A 17,876-nucleotide genomic window follows, 5' to 3' on the forward strand; every position below is an offset into this window, starting at 1 on the left:
CAAGTATCAGATTAACACTGTCTCTCCACACCCTTGCATTTCCCCATCATCATTTCATCCTTCTGCCTCTCAAAGGTGAATACGTAGAAATCAAAGGGAAAGCCTGCAGCGGAGCACACCAAAGTGCTGAATGACAGGGGTGAGCGTCAAAATAATAAACAAAATAAACAACAAAAAAAAGTAACACTCAACCTTGAACTGGAATCCGTTATATAAAATTACAAATTTACGATTTTTTCGTTTAAATATGCATTGTGTTGCACGCTTCGCCGTTTACGAACATTGTTTTGTTTCACCCCCCTCACCCAGTCAATAATAGGTTTTGTCCATACGGCCAGTCAGGTGATACTTTCCGCTTCGCCATTTTGTGCTGCTGCGCCGGGTATTTATCAGAAGAGTCGTGACTGTCCCGTTTACACTGTTAGTTAGATGATCAGACGGTTCCTGTTTCACCCGGTTTTGCATTCCAAGTCCGTGGCCTTCGAATAGTTTACGCGAAGTGCCATTTTTTTGACTCATCAGTAATAATTAATTTTGTAAATTTCCTTTATTTTTGTACACTATTGTGTGAGAAAGAATGTCGAGCGAAACCCCCGAATACTCACCGTTCTTCGCAGTGATGGGTGCCTCTGCGGCTATGGTGTTCAGCGGTAAATATTACACAATTTCCTTTAATTTTTAGGTGCTTGTATCATTACATATATACTTCTATCAACTCCGTACTGTCTTTTTGCATGGGTACAATTTTATGATGTGTTTGGCTTGTCTGCCGTGATGCTAATCATGAAGCTCATTTGAAGCCAATCTGTTAGCTTGCTAACGTTGCAATGCTAATGTTGAGTTACCCTGTATGTAGCTTTAGCAGGGCAAACCGTGACTTTGGATTATTTTGAACATGCTCATTTTGATTATTAATTAGCACACTTTTTTTTGCGAAATATCCGTAGACATAAACATTAAGACATTAAAGACTAGTCAAGACCAGTTAAACAGTTGTCTACTCCATAAGTTAGCTTTGACGTTAGCCTCGTTCGGTAATGTGCTTTAACTGAAACGAAAGGGCAAGGCAGGACCTCATCTTATCGAATGATAATATCTTATTTATGCAACTTAATAGTCACTAGTGGTCCAAAGTTTTTCTTCTTATATGCATGTTTGATTAATCATTCCCTAAATTGCTTGTTTGTTTCCTGAATTATTCGGGATAATTGCCATCTTTCTCACAAGATGCCACCCAGCTTAACAAATCGTGTTAAATAACGCCATTAGATGTATTAAATGTGTAAAAGTGGAGCTCTCCAACCGGTTATAAATTTAAAGATTTATTAACGCCATTCTACATAATTGCAATCGTTTATTGCCACAAAAAACAGTAGAATCATAAGCGCGACGTGTTATGCCATTTATATTTTATTGAAAGGGACTCATAACTTGGATGACTCTTGGAAACCACGATCAGCTGGTTAACTTCCTTACTGCTCAGACAAATGGCTCATGGTCACATGATTATCACATGACGAGACTTCTGACTTGCCATCTGGCTACTGATTTTTCTGAAATATTACTTTTAATTTTTAAGTTATAAAGTCTGCATTAAATATTTTCAGTTTATTTTTCCCATGGGGAATCACATTGAACACCTCCTTGTTATGGTTTGTGTTGTTAAAGCGATACATGTAGTGGACTTTGATACTGGATTGTTTTGTAATTGGTCAGAGTTGTTTAATGGATGTTTCCCTAGTATGCCATTTTAATCTAGTTTAAACCAAGTTGCATCGTATACCAATGGTGTCTAGATAGCAGAAAATGCCTACATGTGACTAGCATAATTGCTAGGTTGGGTGCTGCTCTGATGTGTAACTTACAAATTATTTTATTGACCATTTACAGAGGAATTGACCTTTTTTAGCTTCAGGCCTTAAGAGGAATTTCAAATACTAAGGAAATGTTGACCCATTGATAGGACTGGACGATATGGCCTAAAAATAAAATGTCAGATATTTTTTTTTTTTTTTTTCAAACAAAATCCAATTTTCCAATTTTAATTTTTTTTCCCCTTTTCTTTCTTAAAACACATTAAACTTAATAATAGCAACAGTAAACTTAGTTTTCCATGCAAAATGTGTATAAGTTTTATTTACTTATTTATATGAATGAATGACAGCAAAAAATATAAAATATTTTTTTCATCATATAAACAGCTTCATATCTTGCATAGAGATATGTAACACATCTGGATTTGGGATCGCTTTCAATCTGGATCATATGGTACTTATGACCTTATCATATGGGCTCAGCTATGAAAATAATTCCCCTGATGTAGGTTGTCTCTTAACTTCAGCTCACAAACTCTTTGTTATCTTCTGAAATCTCAGACAGCATAATTTCTCACTGCGGTTACATGCACAGCTAAATTCCTGCAGTAATGGCTCACTACACTGTATATCTGTTAGTGCTTTCAGACAAACACTGTTCTGGTGCGGGGGGGGCCTGAGCACGCTGCAAACTGTGGAAGCCTAAGGAGAGCATTTGTGGTGCATATATAAGAGGGGGAGAAAAATATCTAGATTTTTCTTTTTTTTTTTCTTTTTTTTTTTTTTTTCATGAAATTAAATTTTCAGAAATGGGAAATTCAATCAATCATCCAGCCCTACCCATTGACAAGTAAAGAATTTACCATACATTAGAAGCATGATACCAAAACCATCTCTGATGCTGTGACTAATGTAGTTTAACGTGTAGTAACAGGAAATTGTAGCCTGATCGTGGTTCCCCATGAGAATACCAGTAGTACTGGTTATTGAGTAACAGTTGGGGAATTAGCTGGTAGGGAGGGGTTCATGCTGGCAGAAAGAAGGGATGTGATGGGATGAACAGACTCTTAATGACTGAAGAATCAGCTGGGAGTATATTGCATGTCTTGAGGATTTATTGACATCACAGAAACACAGGCTACAGGTTAACTGAAAGTTAAAGTACACAAGCTGGGAGGCTGAGGTTGCGGTTCAAAGTCTGTCATGTGTTTAGGGGTTGATTACAAGTCATGTGATTTCTGATGTTAAAACCAGTGGATGGCTTAGTTAAAATGTTTTTTCTGATCAGGTTTGTGTGAAAGAAAAGGAAAAGTCTCATTTTATGGGAATATTTTAAGAAATGGTATGTATGCTACTGTGACTTCTCTACACTGAGGAGATATTGCGTTGTCTTTATAGTCTAGTACTGGCTCTGAAGCAACTTTCAGATGCCTGGCCCAGAGCAGGTTGCACTCGAGGTGTCATACATAGGACAAAAAGCACTACTTCTGTGGTGTATTTGCTTCTGCTTTGTCTACCCTTCCTGTTTTGCTATAATACATGTTTGCACTCCCAATGTAGCTCTACATACTAAATGTTAAACTACATTATTTTGACCTGTTATGAATCCCTTCAATATCATGTGCAGCATTTGGGATTCATATTTCTAATAGGGTAGCATCCAACCAATATAATTTTTTAACCTTAGTTGGTATTAATGCTGTGCATCTTCACTGGTCTCACAATTCAATCATCTTGTCAACGATTCGATTAGATTCAACGATGCATCACTATGTTTTGCTTCTTCAGTTTTCTTTATTGCTGCACATTGCAACTTTCTTCATCAATGAATACAAGCAGTCAGATAATTATGAACTCCCTTTTTATTTATAACTATTTCAGAAATCAGTCTAAATGTCCTGATGGTGACAAACATAAACATGTAAACCATAATGTTATTTTCAACTTCATTATTGAACTTTAGTGTATTGTACATTGTACAGCCAGTATGCAATTTTAAGTCAACAGTTACCAGTTTTACATCTATTTCTTCAGTATCTTCCTGAGATTATTTCCTCCTTAAAACCTGTGTTTCCCCATTCCCCATTTACCCGCAATTTGGAACAGTTGTATCAGCTGTCTGTTGCGTGGGCATTTTGCATGTAAGATCATCCCTTGCTAGAGGCATTTCCTGCTCTGACATCACAAGACGTCATAGGGCATCCCATATATCAAATATTCTGCAGGGAGAAAAAAAAAGAGAAGTGGTAAAACCTCTTTACCTAAGCTGAGAGGATTAGGATTAAAACCCAGAGGTTCTGCCTGCACACCGCTGCAGATGCCACACTGGCACAGATCAAACCTTTTAATCATCAGAACAGAATAACAGTATTTAAAGTTGCCGGTTTCTCTTTTCTCTCACCCCACAAGCCTATGAGTAAATAATGGACAGAGGCATAATATTACTAACAATGACTAATTTTTATTGTATGGTTACATGACTTTTAAAAGGTATTTCTGCATGTTCTACACCTAAATTAGCTTTATATATTGCTTTTATAACAGAAGCACAGTCCAGAATGCTTGGCATTGCCAAAGAGGAAAAAATATGACAAGGTTTGTTTTAGTGGATAAAAATATCTTATAATTACTATTTTTGTCAGTTTCAGTACGAATCTGCTATAGTAGGTATAATTTGTTTTACAACATTTTAGTGGCATGTTCACAAATTTTAAAAAGAAAACTAAGATGGTCTTTTTCTTGCTTTTGTCAAGTTTGCAAAAACAGCACCCAGTTGCTCTCAGACAAATCTCTTTAGATGGGCAATAGCGATTTACTTTGAACTGATGGCATCAGTCTAGTGATAAATCACTGTAAGAAAAAGGGAACATGGCTAGGTGCCATGTACATATTTGAAGATCCTGCCTCTAGATCCTTTTTGTCTGAAAGCCTCACAGCTAGTTGTGTAGTTAACTAGCACCATCTCCAGGCTTAGTACATGCAAAAATTGAGAAGAACAGTGCAGGACACCTCAGGTTGCATACACACAACTGTCTCCCAAGAATGACTTCGAGACTTCAGATTTAATCATCATCAGTGTGTTAGCTATGAAGAGCCAAGGAAGTGACCTTGCCAGACCCTTGTTTGTACACTAATCCACCAAATATCATAAAAAGCCTCAAAAATAGACAGTTCTGGAATTTTGTCAGTATTGTTCTACAGGGTAGCTGTACTTGGGTTGGTTAAAGGGAAGCTACTGACTGTCAGTTACCCATTTTGGCAAAATGTGTTGAACTCTGTTTTTATAGTACAGGAACTGCAAACCCATATAAAGTTCAATTTGAATGTGGCAAAAAAAAGTCTGTAGTTTTTAAATGGATAAGTAGCTTTTAAGTTGGCAAATAAGTAGCTTTTAAACAAATGTGTTTGATACACGTGCATACACACAAAGACAAGGTTTGAGTGTCTTGCCAAACCAGTCTGTCTCTGCTGCACGACATGCTGGCCTGCTCTGAAAGGTCTTGTATGATATTGCAAATGACACGCTGTCTCACCTGTAAGTTGTCAAGCAGAATTGTAGCCACTTATTAATAGACGGTTGCTGTTTTGTATTCATTTGCTGTTGTTTCTAATTTTGGACTTGGCTGACTATTGATTTTTCTCGTTCCCTCTGCTCTTTCCATCAGACTCAATTTTGTGTGACGTAGGTGGCACCAAGTTTTCTCTGTGGTGTTCTCAGACTGACAGAGCTAAGCTTGCTGATTAAGCTCTTTGTTGTTCTCCTCCCCATTAGATTACAGAGATGGTGGCCACAGACTAGTATGGTTCACACAGCACACGTTGCAGGAAAGTAAAATGCCAGTTTCCCCTGGTGCCCATCCTGCACTTGATCTGCCTTTTGTATTTAGTTTTTGTGAGAACAGTTGTAAATCTAAAGCCAAATTATGTTTTTCAGTCAGGGATTAAACAGCAGCTGTTTGGCCGAAGGAGAAATTTCAGAATCTGCTATAGCTGAATGAGCCTTAAGATGTGAGGGGAAAATGTTAGGCAGATGATTTGTTTGCATAGTATCTTTATGAAGAGAAAATGTAACTTTCTTTCTTTTTGACAGAAGAAAAATCCCCCTTGTGAAGCAATGTTGGGTTTTTAAGGGGAACAGAATCCATAACGGTTGTCTTGTTGCTTTATCTCACTTCTGCTTCAGAGTTCAACTGTGCTCATTGGTTCCTGTCATCAGTCTGCTTACCCATTATACATTGCGGTGTATATAGTATGGATCTAAACTCCATTTCGCTGTCCTGTTAAACATGTCTTCTGTCTTTTCTTCTAGCCTTGGGAGCAGCCTATGGCACAGCAAAAAGCGGCACAGGCATTGCTGCCATGTCTGTGATGAGGCCAGAGCTCATCATGAAGTCTATTATCCCTGTTGTCATGGCGGGTATCATAGCCATCTACGGCCTGGTAGTAGCAGTGCTGATTGCCAACAGCACCTCTGAGAAGATCACACTTTTCAAGTGAGTTCAAATCATCTGTCATATTTTAACATCCAACTTATGTAATTTTGGGCAAAGTTTAGGGTCTTATTTAGTCTCTCTGGAGTCAGTCCTGCCATGAAGTTCCTACACCTGTTGGGTCCAATAATTACACATGCAAGATCCACACTGGTGAATCTCCTGACTTAAAACCAAAACTCATTCAGTTTTCTTAAGTGACTCAAGAACCGCCACTTTTATCACATCACCACACATGCTTAGGACATTGTTTCTGTTGCTAATCTGTTCTCCAGTATTAACTAGCTGTCTCATGCTAATGAGATAATCCTCCTGGTATTAACATTTTATTTGGCAGTTACAAGAAGATATTCTGTTCTGAAATTTGGGGGTTTGTGAGAACTATTTCTGCTCTCTAGTAGCAGAATGTGGGAAGAGTGGATAAAGTGAATGACACAAAAATTAAAGATGTTCAGACTTTCACTTGCATAATGTAGTCATCTATGCACCTAAATTATTGACCTAGATTACACAATCAACAACTTTGTGCTTAATGTTGTGCTTCTCTTTGTGTAGGAGTTTCATGCACCTCGGAGCTGGGCTGAGCGTGGGCCTCAGTGGGCTGGCAGCAGGCTTCGCTATTGGCATCGTGGGTGACGCAGGAGTGAGGGGCACAGCTCAACAGCCAAGGCTTTTTGTGGGCATGATCCTCATCTTGATTTTCGCTGAGGTCCTCGGCCTTTATGGGCTCATCGTTGCCCTTATTCTCTCCACAAAATAAATTTCCAAACATCTCCACTACAAGATCAGTCCTTTACGTTGCTGCTGGAGGGAAACGTGTAAAATGGGGGAAAAAATGTTGGAAAAATTTCTGCCATGCAAGATGAAAGAAGTGAAGGTGGAGGAAAAAATTAATTAAAATGGCTCCACAAATATGGTCTTATCTCAACAATGTGTACAGTCGTCCCAGTTTGATAGTCAACTTGTAAATGCGCAATGTAGTGATTTGTCTGTCTTGTGTGTGTGTGTGCGCGTGCGTGCGTGCGTGTATAAGACAAAAAAAAAAAGGAAAAAAAATTGTAGTATTCCTTTTTTTTCCCCTCCACTTATTTCAGGCTTTGAGGCCAGCTAAGGGCAGCTTGGCCTCTGGTCTTAGAGAGCTGACCAAAGGGCCACACAGCTTTTTCTCCTCCCATATCAACTTGGGAGTTGACAGAAATTCTGAATTAATCTTGAGGATCTATTTGTAAAAAAAAAAATGTGTATGGACTTAAGATTTTTTTTTCCACTGATTTTATTTATAAGAAATTGTTCTTCGAACTGTTAAATGCAGCAAAAGTCTAATTGTTCAGGATATATACATATATAAATATATACAGACATATAAATATCTATAGATAGATTTAATGCACTGTGGGTTAATTGTGATAAGTGATTGGAATTCCTCTGGATGTAATTCTTGGTTTAATAAGATTGCCTTTAGTATGTTGCTGGTGGAGTGGGAGTTTTGTGTTTAGCTGTATTCTAATCATTACGCAAACATTTTCAAACTTCAGTGTTTTTCCTGTAGTACTGCTGTTTGCATTAAAGGTGTGTGTGCCCCGTGTTGGGTCTCACAAGTGTAATTTTCACATTTCATCTCCTCTCCATCTTATTCACACCCTCATGTTTCATCTGTCGATGTAGCTCCTCTTCCTCATTCCAACCGTTAAAATCCTGCATGAGGTTCAGTGTTTTGTTGCTGCTGGAATATGAACCTGATAAGCAGGCTGTTTTCAGAAAATTTTATCCAGACCAGAAAGAACCTGTCATTTCAACAAGATTTAAAACAACTTATAGTAAAGTATCAAAGGCATTGTATTTAAGCACGTTGCAATAATCGGATGCAGTTGGTGTACTTTCATGTGAAGAATGGACCAAATTTGATCTGGAGTTTAATTTCTGGAAATGGAACTGCTGCTGATGCGTCTTACTGCAGCACCAGTCGACAGTCCTGTATGAGCACTGGTATTGAAGTTATCCTGATGTATCAACGTGAACATTCTCGCAATTAAAGAAGATTCCAACTTAGTTTCGACTGACTTCTAAACACAATGTGTTTGTAACATTGCGTATTTTACTGACATTTCACGTTTTACACAAGCTACATTACATGTGAAATTACAAAATGAAATACAAAACAGAAATAAGCAGTCACAACTGCAGCATGTATCTGTTTCTGTTGCAAGAGCTGAAAATCTTACCACAAGAAATGCAAATGCAGCACTTAGAAGGAAAAAAAAACTGCTCCTAAAGCCTGAACAAGTGAAAATAATCTGTACATGTGTTGTTTATACAGGATGTGTGTGAAACATCTTGGTTTCTACAAAAATGACAACTGCATTATGATCAAAGATCTGTTTCAAGGCTGCTGAGCAGAGTCTGACAAATAACGCTGATAGCACTGAATGTAGCACTGTCAGGAAATGACTGTGTGAAGTCTTTGCCTTCCTCCATGCTAGCACTGAGAAGAGGATCCAAGGGCACAGAACCTGAAATGAGAAGACGGATAATAACTGAGCCAGTCAATCGCACAACTTAGTATCACACTAATGGTTAAAATGAAGTGTTCAGGAGTTTTAAACTAAACCTTTGTGGAGACAATGTAGTTTACCTAACAGGAAAAATCTCATATACCACTGTCAAATAAAGCTGGTCTTTTACTGCTGCAGGGTAGATTGAATTATCTGCATCATTACTCTAGTGATTGATCTGCACACAAAGCTGGTAACTACTGAGAGGAACCATTAAGTAATCTATTCATTTGACCAAGAATTATTGATTGCTTCTCATTCATCCAACAATGTCTTTTTAAATCCTCCGCTGCAGCAGAATCTGGATCAGCCATTTTAGCCACATGGCATGAGTGATGAGTTCCTACAAATGAGCTCTTAAGGTGTCTTGCGACACCTTGTGGCTGCAAACTGACATTACATTTTGTTACCTCCATCTCACCTAAAAACGCTGATCCAGTTAGTTTAGCCAACTCTTCACCTCCACCCTTTGAGAAAATGTTGCTGCACTCCTGTAAAATAATAGTATTGAAAAGGATGTGTTCAGACTATCTTTTAATATAATCAAATTTGAGTTAATATTTAAGTTACCTCTTAACAGGTGAATTAGTTTTAAAAATTTGGCAACCTCAGATATTGCATTTTTAAAACTAGTTTCTGATCTGGTCAAGCTGCTGTACAAAAATTTACTTACAGAGCAATGTGGACAAACAAAGCCACTCATGTTCTCTACAATGCCCAGTATCCGTACACCTGTTTTCTTGCAGAAGGTGATTTCTCTCCTCACGTCCCCTGTTGATACTGCCTGTAGTCAACACAAGACATAATTTAATAGCAAGTTATGCATATTCAGTTTTCTCCCAACTGAACATTAATAAATGCTTAATCTCAACATTTTGGACTGTACTTGTAGAACAAATGTTGAAGATGACTCATCTCACCAGACAGCACATATAGATGAAAAGGTAACAAACAAAGCAACATAATGGGAGTAGATGTGTCTTGTGAACCCTCCCTGTGTCCCTGAGACTTTCTCCTTCTCCAAATTTGTAAACTTATGTTGACATCCACTGCTTACCTGAGGTGTGGTAACCAAAATGGCTCCATCCACTCTCTGTTTTTTAAGGTTTTCCAGTACAGCCAAATGTTCATCAGATGTCCCTGGTGGTGTGTCCACCAGCAGCACATCAAGCTCCCCCCAGGCTACATCTGATACAAACTGGCCAATCAAAGCTGTAGGGCAGAATAATAAAAAAAAAAATGGGAAGAATGCTTAGCAGAGAAGTGCAAAACAAACAGGCCACACAAGAGGTTTTATTTGACAAACTCAATCAAAATGCTCGTTTTGCTACACAAATTCAAATCGTCACCCATTAGCCAGCCCAACTAGACTTTAAACAGACCAATTCACCACCATGAACTATTGATGGTATTGAAAACTCACAAAAAGCCTCTAAATTTTGTTTTAAAACTAAGGAAATAAATACGAGCTTTGAGCAGGGTATCGGTCAAAAATCCAGACTAAATAAGACAACCTTACCAAAATCCTGTAGACCAAGTGTATATCTGTCCTCAAAGACAAAGTGACAGATATAGAATGTGTCTAAGTAGCCTTTGTGGACCTCTATGTTTCTTTAAAAATATAGGTAACATTGTACATCTGACCTGTCTTTAATAATACTCCCATGGCTATAATATGTGGGAATGCACCATCATAGTTTCAAATTGTGTTGAAACAAGTGTTGTAGGTGCAAACACCTGTTTTACTACACATAACATACCTGTTTTCTTTGGACCCCTCCATACCACTGCTTCATCTGGGTCCTCCAGCAGGAAACCAATGGACATCAGAGCCAGGCTCTTCTGGGCATCAGTGTAGACCGGTACCCAGCCTGAGTCACACTGGTGCACATCAGGCCGGCCTACATTCAACATACGGGGGATACTGGGCCCACAAAGGTCAACATCCAGGATGCCAACCTGATGACAACACAAAGTTGATGGTCTTGACTGATCTGTATGAACACAGGCGGTATTGTATACTGAGTAAAAGACTTACAGTAGAAGTGACTGCTTCTCACCTTCTTGCCAGCATGCCTGAGAGCCAGGGCTAATTCTGTGGTGATGGTGCTCTTTCCCACACCACCCTTTCCGGACAGTATTAACACAACATGTCGTACCTGCGCCAAACTCCCATCTCACATAGAAAGAAGAGTGGAAAATAAATGTCGCAGTTGGTGATGCGGGGGTCACAAGTTGGTTAGTGAGTGTATATATATATATATATATATATATATATATATTAAACATCTAAGTTCTTACAAGCAATAGCTCCTATTAAGATATTTTGGTTGGCTCTTATATTTGAGTCGGAACTAATCACAAGTTTCAGCAGGTGACAGTTCAGTCAATATCAAAACTTGAGCTCGAGTTCCTGTTAGCATGGGCTAACCAGTTAGCTAAATTTATTGTCAGCTGCCACTCTTAACATAAAGGTATTCAACGAAAGTGAGAATGATAAAACTATCATTAACTACGAATCCATGAGTATTTTTTTCTTTTGATTTGTAACTTACACCTACCTTTGTTTTGTTCCATGCTTTTTAGACCTAACTTGAACACACGCTAAATACACTAAAACTTCCGCTCTCGTCACTAAACACGTGATTAATATAAGTTCCGCCTCTTTCACAAAGCAACCAATCGACCAGCGGGGCGAAAAAATGGTGCATTCAGGTCTATCATAAACACTAGTTGTATTCCATTTTTTCTCCTGTCGCTCAGGTTTTCTGAAATTGATAACCTGAGCGACAGGAAAACAGATTAAAAATTCTTGTTTTAACACAAACGACTTTACAAGGAATTAGTAGCCGTTTGTTAAGATCTCTCTCTTTTGTCTCCCTCTTTTGTCTAATTGTCGACAGAAAATATTTCAAACCCGTTTCTTTAATTAAAAAATATAACCCACCAGATTAGTAAAATTTATAAAGTAGCATTAAAAAACAGTACTCAGGGCCAGAAGGTTTTATCTAGCGCGTCTTAAACATTTGTACTAAAAATGCCACAGCTACTTCAAGTAGATAACACAGTACGATAATATGAACTCCTCCTCCGTACAAGTTGTACCCAATAGAAGCACAATTAGGGCGTGGTGAAGTTGTGTTTACTTCTATCCTGCTTAGAAGTAGGACGGAGTGTGCACTGCAGCTGTCACACAGACAGATATAGAGAGGAGCACTGGCATTTGAATGAGCCACTGTAAGACAGCGTATAGGAAGACTACTGTACGGTAAGAGCTTATCTTAATTGCTTTTCAAACAGACATGGTATTGCTGTTCTGTGCTTGATAATGGTTTTAAGTAACAACAAAGTAGACTGTTGGGAAATGTGAGATTTTTGAGGAAACTAGTTGCAGAGAGATTTAGATTCTTTTGATGATATTATAAGGTTATAATTCATTATAGTGCATTAAATAAATTATAGTGTTGATGCACTGATTTGTCTTCTAAATAGACAATATTCTGGTGGATGTCAGTAAAAAGTTTGTCAGAAAGATTTTGATTACCATTGTGTTTTAATCATTGCTCATCTCAATGGGGCTGAATTTATATAATATCCATGAGTACGTCGACACTCCAAAGTAGTTCTGTTTGTCCTGACTCAGACCTTCATTAAATGCATTCACAGTATGTAGGGTAAGGCCCAATTAAATGAAACCTGCTCTACTCTAACTAATCTAAATGCATGCTATCATCTGCTGTACCTGCCTGTAAAGCAGCAACCAGCTGCTGTGTTCTGTCCTGGCATTAGGCATGCCATCAGGGGAAGAGTTAAGGATACAAAGACCCAGCATATTTTTTAAATTGTCACTAGGTTGTTGCAATATAGAATAAATCTATTATACTTGGAATAAAGAGCAATATTGTTTCATCCAAAGTAAGTGGGATCTATGTAAGCCCTCTGAGTGATTCCTTTGTCAGTCAGCCTTTTTTTTTTTTAAAGGATGCTTTTCAAGAATGCAGAACACTGCAGAAATGTGATTGTACTGATTGCTTACTGTGAATGTGATAAACAGATATAACTGATTTGCTTTTCATATTGGGGCATCATGTGACCTGCTGGGGAAGCTATTGTAACAAACAGACATACAGTGGCAAAGCAGAGGGTTAGGTTAAGAGGTTGAGCATGTGCATAGGAAGACTTCATGTTGCCAACTGTGACATATGGGGCAGATAGAAATAGGAGTGCTAGCACACAAAGATAAGTCTGCTGGTGACAAGGAACATTTCCTCATAAGGATGTTTAGCAGCTTTACAGACTGTGAAAAAAGGGAAGGAAAGTTAAATAAACAGACTTTTAAACTTCTATAGTTTTTAGGAACATTTCCTCATAAGGATGTTTAGCAGCTTTACAGACTGTGAAAAAAAGGGAAGGAAAGTTAAATAAACAGACTTTTAAACTTCTATAGTTTTTAAGACATCAAAGAAGTATAATAACAATGTGAAGTGGTAGATCACAGCCTCTCTGAGGACTCTTGGAAAGTGTGTCATCAGATGAAGTGACCTAAATGTTAAAAATCAAAGAGTGAATACTATGCCAGACAGGAGGTCAACACTGACCTTGCTGGCCATAAATAAAAAGAACATGGCCTCCTGCACGTATTCCAGCTGGTCATCAGGTCTTGTGTTGGCTGTCTGTAGAACTGCCATGCTGAGAAGAGGCAGGAATGGCCGAGCTCGACATTTGGGCTGGAGTGAAACACGGCAGGAGACAGATGTCATGGCCATGGTCCAGACGACTGACAGAGAAGAGTGGGACAGTCAAACAGTGACACAGGTGAGATGCTGGAGTTTGAAAAGACAAAAAATAGGTTAAACATGTAAAATAAATTGGGAAAAAACATGGCTATTTAATAGGAAATTAATTAAATAGGAATTCAGATAAAGGGAAAGTATGTTATAATTGTGGAATGAGCACCCTTTCCTTGTTGCTAGACTATGGTAAATGGTTGAATCCTATATTTTTGGCTTCAGAACAAATATGGTGATCAAAGAGAAGCCATGGCCATATTTTTACCTTAAGACCAATAGTTTTCCAGCAGGATGTCCCGTTTCTGTAATGGCTGTATGTAAGACATGCTCCAAAGACAAGCAGAGGAGGTCCAGTATTTTTGGAAGGCTTCTAATTTTACTTACTAACACACATGACTTCTAGCACCAATAAGATACACAAACCTTTTAGGGAAAAGCCAATCTAGACAAGTGTTGAAAAAAAAAGACTCAAGAGTTCACATTTGGATCTGCTGATTGTAGACTGCAACGCTGCTGAATTATTATTCTTACAGTTCAGGCCTAACCCTTTAAAGCACGACCCAAGAAAAAATGGGGAGAAAAGTTCATTTTTTTAATCTAAATTCTTTATTTGGCCCTTTAACAAAATACAAAAATAAATAACTAAAAATAATCTTTGTATATTTACAATGTGTTACTGTGTGATGTGTCAAAATTCTTGTAGCTTATTCTTGTATTATTATTGTGTCCACCAGGTGGCAGAAGACAAGTATCAGATTGTGTACAACAGGATTTTCGCAAAGGTTTTTACCATAAAATGATCAAATATCATACATGTGGCATTATAGGGTTAACAACCTTTAGTGGCTGCTGCCAGAGACACAAAGACCTCCTGCCTGCTCGTAGAACTGCACATTCATTAAATAAAACCCTCAGGCTCCTCTGCTGGAGTGAATTCCTCTCCTTGCTTCTGAGTTAACGCCCTTGGAGCCCTGGGAGCCCTTGGAGCATGGCCACGTCTGTGGACTTACAAGACACTGTTTGTATTGTTTGTGTCAACTAGATCAGCTTGGAGTTGGAGGTGGATTACCTGGCTGGAACCCAAACAGTCTCTACGGTGATGGCCTTGCCCAGCACAGCACCAGTGATGGGAGAGTCTTTCTGCCAGTGTGAGAAGCAGGAAGAGTTCAGCCCAGGTTTCGGCATCACAAGTGACTGCCTCTGTGGAGAGGAGGAGCAGGGTGAGAAAAAAAACTGATGAATACAGTGATACACCATCTAAACACAGCTGGATATGTTACAAATAGGCACTGACACGACAATGTTAGGCTTTGACAGTGTCATTTGTCAGCATGTTACATATCAGTTAGCCAGGATTCAATAAGACAGTCATATGTGGAAGAGAAAGACACTTATACAAACATATTAATTTTTACTAGTTGTTACTGAACATAAACATCGTGGGCAGTAAAGGGTGGGTTAATTTACTGCACAATAATAAACGATCCAAATAGCATCAAGGGAAACAGATAATAATTACTGTGAATGAGGGGAAGGAAGCCCAAAAGGATCATTTAGAAATCTTCCCTGTTAAACCTTTAAAATATCTCACCAAAGAGCAATGAAACCAGTTTTCCTAACATTTTTTAATTTCTTTGTGACAATAATAATGACTTACTTTTGACATTACATACCCAAACCAAGTGGTAGAGATGACAAGTACATTTATTTCCACAAATTTTAAAACAATGAATTAGAGTTACTGAAATATTTGCTCTACTAAATGGTAGAGTAGGCAGTTAAAGGGTTAAACAAGTCAGAAAATAACATCAAAAGTGACGTCCAACAAACAGAGAAAGAACATATTATTACCCAAACAGACTTTTTCAGTGTCATTTACCTGTGGACCTCTAATTTAACAATGACTGCATAGATAAATGGAAATAATTTTTGGGAAATCATTACTTTTGACCAAGATAGATAATAATGAATTTTAAAAAAAGAAGAGAAAAAGCTTGAGAATCTTGCATTTAGAAGTTCTAAGCATTGAAAATGATTCAGATTTTCTGTGGACAACAAAAATATTTGATTATAAAATAAAATAAAAAAAGGTGCAGCTGGATCTCATCTGCCTGGAGAATTTCCAATCTGCTCAGTATTATTTGAGCTTCTTCCATAGAATTAGATTGAGAGTAAACCTGTTTATCTGGAATCATTTCTAATGTCCTGGCAGTGTCCTTACTACTTACCATATTTGGTTATGAAGCTATAACAGATATCTTGAGCCAATAATAGAGGTAGACTTTGAAGCAAGTCATCCTGAAGAGAATGAGCCAACACGTAAAATGCTGCTCAAACGCCAACCTTAAGGGGACGAGAGCTGGTGAATTGGTCAGCATCACCGGGCTTCATTGGTGCTGTACTGTGGATACATGCAGCAATCCATCCTGCTGCTGTTGAAATATTTTTGTGAACTCATGGTGGACTGACCCACAGCTGGTGAAACCAGTAGCAGTGTATGGTTAGAACATTTTAAAATCAAAGCTGTGCGGTGTGCTTTCAGTTTTCGACTGGGTGTGGGATGAACAGTGCAAGTCCTCCGGAGCCTTCCTGAGCTGTGACAACAGGAAGGTGAGCTTTCACTCAGACTACAGCTGTGGCACAGCAGCCATCCGCGGCACCAAGGAGCTTTCAGACGGCCAACACTACTGGGAAGTGAAGATGACTTCTCCTGTGTATGGAACTGATATGGTGAGTACAGGCCCAGAATCTGATTGTGTCTTTTCTGAATGTACAAATACTGTAATAATTATTCTCTGCTCTTGTGTTTTTGTTTTACTGCTTGGTTTGGGGGTTTTTTGGTGTAGATGGTGGGGATTGGGACTTCAGAGGTGAACCTGGAGAAGTTCAAATACAGCTTTGGCAGCCTACTGGGCAACGATGAAGATAGTTGGGGTCTTTCTTATACAGGTAAGGGTTCATTTTTTATATTATGTGGAGGTTGTTTTTACCTTGATAAAAAGCAGTTAAAAGGAATATGTTTTTTATGTTTTACAGGTCTGCTTCAACACAGAGGAGACAAAGTGAAGTTCTCCTCTCGGTTTGGTGAAGGCTCAATTATAGGAGTGCACCTGGACACGTGGCATGGGACCCTGACCTTCTACAAGAATCGGCACTGCATAGGTGGGGTTTTCTGCAAAGAATGGCCGTCATAAAGTTCCAGAAAACAGTAATAAAGTGATTCCTGTCTCTTTGTTCTGATGTTTCTAATGTAATTTTATCATTTCATCCATTCTTTCACAGGTGTTGCTGCCACCAGGCTGCAGAACAAAAAGTTCTATCCCATGGTGTGCTCGACAGCAGCTAAGAGCAGCATGAAGGTGATCCGTTCCTGCTACACTCCCACCTCCCTGCAGTACCTCTGCTGTGCCCGCCTACGCCAAATGCTGCCCTGCTGCCCAGATGTAGTTAACGCCCTGAACCTCCCACCAGGCCTGCGCAACCTGCTCCAGACACAACTTGGTTGGGTCTTCACCCTTAGCAGCGTACCCGACACCTCAGAGCAGGAGAGTTATTTGCCCGAGGATGTTCCAGAAGAGATCAGCCTGGCTTCAAGCCCCATCCCAAGCCCCGTACCCACCCTGAGTGCCTGCGCTGGCTTGTTTCCTGAAACGGCCTCATACCACTGCCCCTGTCACACGTCACCTCAGAATGACTCCACAACCTGCCACTGTCCTCCAACTCCACCGAGCAGCGACTACGACAGCTGCTGCTCTGAGCCAGAGGATTATCAGTGCAAAAGATGTCGCTGGACATGACGTGGCCGTTTCAAGGGTTTAGTACGCACTTCTTCTAACAAGCCACAATGTCTCCTCATCTTTTAATCAGTGTTTGAGTGGATCACTGCTTGTTTTATCTAACTTGAAAGGGGAAAAAAGAGAATGTAAAGGCTGATACTTTTAGTGCTAACCTTATCTGTTATTCACTCTCATTTTAACTGATTTTCTTCTTTTTGCTCAGCTAATAAAGATGCTTTTTCTTTTTTCTTTAAATTTTAAAATATGCTCAGCTTTCTAGGCAGAACAGACTATGATAACAAAAATACATTTAAATTAAAATAATAAAAAATGATATAAAAAAATTAATAAAACATACTGGAAAATTGTAAATTGTATATTCTCAGGAATAGACTCCAGGAGCTGCTTTCTTTCTTTTGTTTTGATACTCTGACTTTTTGTAACTATTTTCTAA

General features: G+C 38.8%; 3 protein-coding genes across 6 annotated transcripts; 2 read left to right on the top strand and 1 right to left on the bottom strand.

Annotated features, from left to right (window-relative positions):
- The first annotated feature begins 369 nt into the window (after positions 1 to 369).
- On the top strand, positions 370 to 7,323 carry atp6v0cb (ATPase H+ transporting V0 subunit cb). Its single transcript, XM_041973404.1, has 3 exons — positions 370 to 650; positions 6,124 to 6,307; positions 6,860 to 7,323. Exons 1-3 carry the CDS (start codon positions 578 to 580, stop codon positions 7,062 to 7,064), a joined length of 462 nt encoding a protein of 153 aa, XP_041829338.1. The 5' UTR covers positions 370 to 577; the 3' UTR covers positions 7,065 to 7,323.
- nubp2 (nucleotide binding protein 2 (MinD homolog, E. coli)) lies at positions 7,317 to 11,782 on the bottom strand. 2 transcript variants are annotated; one of them, XM_041973401.1, is made up of 7 exons: positions 11,418 to 11,782; positions 10,917 to 11,032; positions 10,617 to 10,815; positions 9,914 to 10,068; positions 9,530 to 9,640; positions 9,278 to 9,347; positions 7,317 to 8,814 (listed from the first exon to the last, which is right to left on the bottom strand). In XM_041973401.1, the coding sequence occupies exons 1-7, from the start codon at positions 11,431 to 11,433 to the stop codon at positions 8,672 to 8,674; spliced, it is 810 nt and encodes a 269-aa protein (XP_041829335.1). In that variant the 5' UTR covers positions 11,434 to 11,782; the 3' UTR covers positions 7,317 to 8,671. The 2 variants fall into 2 exon arrangements, with proteins under 2 accessions (XP_041829335.1, XP_041829336.1); XM_041973402.1 differs by lacking the exon at positions 11,418 to 11,782 and having other exon boundaries at positions 10,895 to 11,015.
- LOC121632170 (SPRY domain-containing SOCS box protein 3-like) lies at positions 11,007 to 17,553 on the top strand. 3 transcript variants are annotated; one of them, XM_041973399.1, is made up of 7 exons: positions 11,007 to 11,094; positions 13,536 to 13,671; positions 14,689 to 14,866; positions 16,189 to 16,376; positions 16,493 to 16,595; positions 16,683 to 16,808; positions 16,929 to 17,553. In XM_041973399.1, the coding sequence occupies exons 2-7, from the start codon at positions 13,543 to 13,545 to the stop codon at positions 17,441 to 17,443; spliced, it is 1,239 nt and encodes a 412-aa protein (XP_041829333.1). In that variant the 5' UTR covers positions 11,007 to 11,094; positions 13,536 to 13,542; the 3' UTR covers positions 17,444 to 17,553. The 3 variants fall into 3 exon arrangements, with proteins under 3 accessions (XP_041829333.1, XP_041829334.1, XP_041829332.1); XM_041973400.1 differs by having other exon boundaries at positions 11,012 to 11,098; XM_041973398.1 differs by lacking the exon at positions 11,007 to 11,094 and adding an exon at positions 11,995 to 12,124.
- The last annotated feature ends 323 nt before the right edge of the window (positions 17,554 to 17,876 follow it).

The sequence above is a fragment of the Melanotaenia boesemani genome, chromosome 21 (genome assembly GCF_017639745.1).
Source record: "Melanotaenia boesemani isolate fMelBoe1 chromosome 21, fMelBoe1.pri, whole genome shotgun sequence".
NCBI lineage: Eukaryota > Metazoa > Chordata > Actinopteri > Atheriniformes > Melanotaeniidae > Melanotaenia > Melanotaenia boesemani.

Excerpts from the sequence above, each read along its gene's own strand:
- LOC121632170 (XM_041973398.1), top strand. The coding sequence starts at position 12,084 with ATGAGCCACTGTAAGACAGCGTATAGGAAGACTACTGTACG. Across the intron at positions 12,125-13,535 it reads TATAGGAAGACTACTGTACG|AACTGCCATGCTGAGAAGAG; the intron begins GTAAGAGCTTAT and ends GGCTGTCTGTAG. Across the intron at positions 14,867-16,188 it reads CTGTGGAGAGGAGGAGCAGG|TTTTCGACTGGGTGTGGGAT; the intron begins GTGAGAAAAAAA and ends GTGTGCTTTCAG.
- atp6v0cb (XM_041973404.1), top strand. The coding sequence starts at position 578 with ATGTCGAGCGAAACCCCCGAATACTCACCGTTCTTCGCAGTGATGGGT. Across the intron at positions 651-6,123 it reads TGCGGCTATGGTGTTCAGCG|CCTTGGGAGCAGCCTATGGC; the intron begins GTAAATATTACA and ends CTTTTCTTCTAG. Across the intron at positions 6,308-6,859 it reads GAGAAGATCACACTTTTCAA|GAGTTTCATGCACCTCGGAG; the intron begins GTGAGTTCAAAT and ends CTCTTTGTGTAG.
- nubp2 (XM_041973401.1), bottom strand. Across the intron at positions 10,069-10,616 it reads GAGGGGTCCAAAGAAAACAG|CTTTGATTGGCCAGTTTGTA; the intron begins GTATGTTATGTG and ends TCTGCCCTACAG. Across the intron at positions 8,815-9,277 it reads AACTGGATCAGCGTTTTTAG|GTTCTGTGCCCTTGGATCCT; the intron begins GTGAGATGGAGG and ends TTCTCATTTCAG.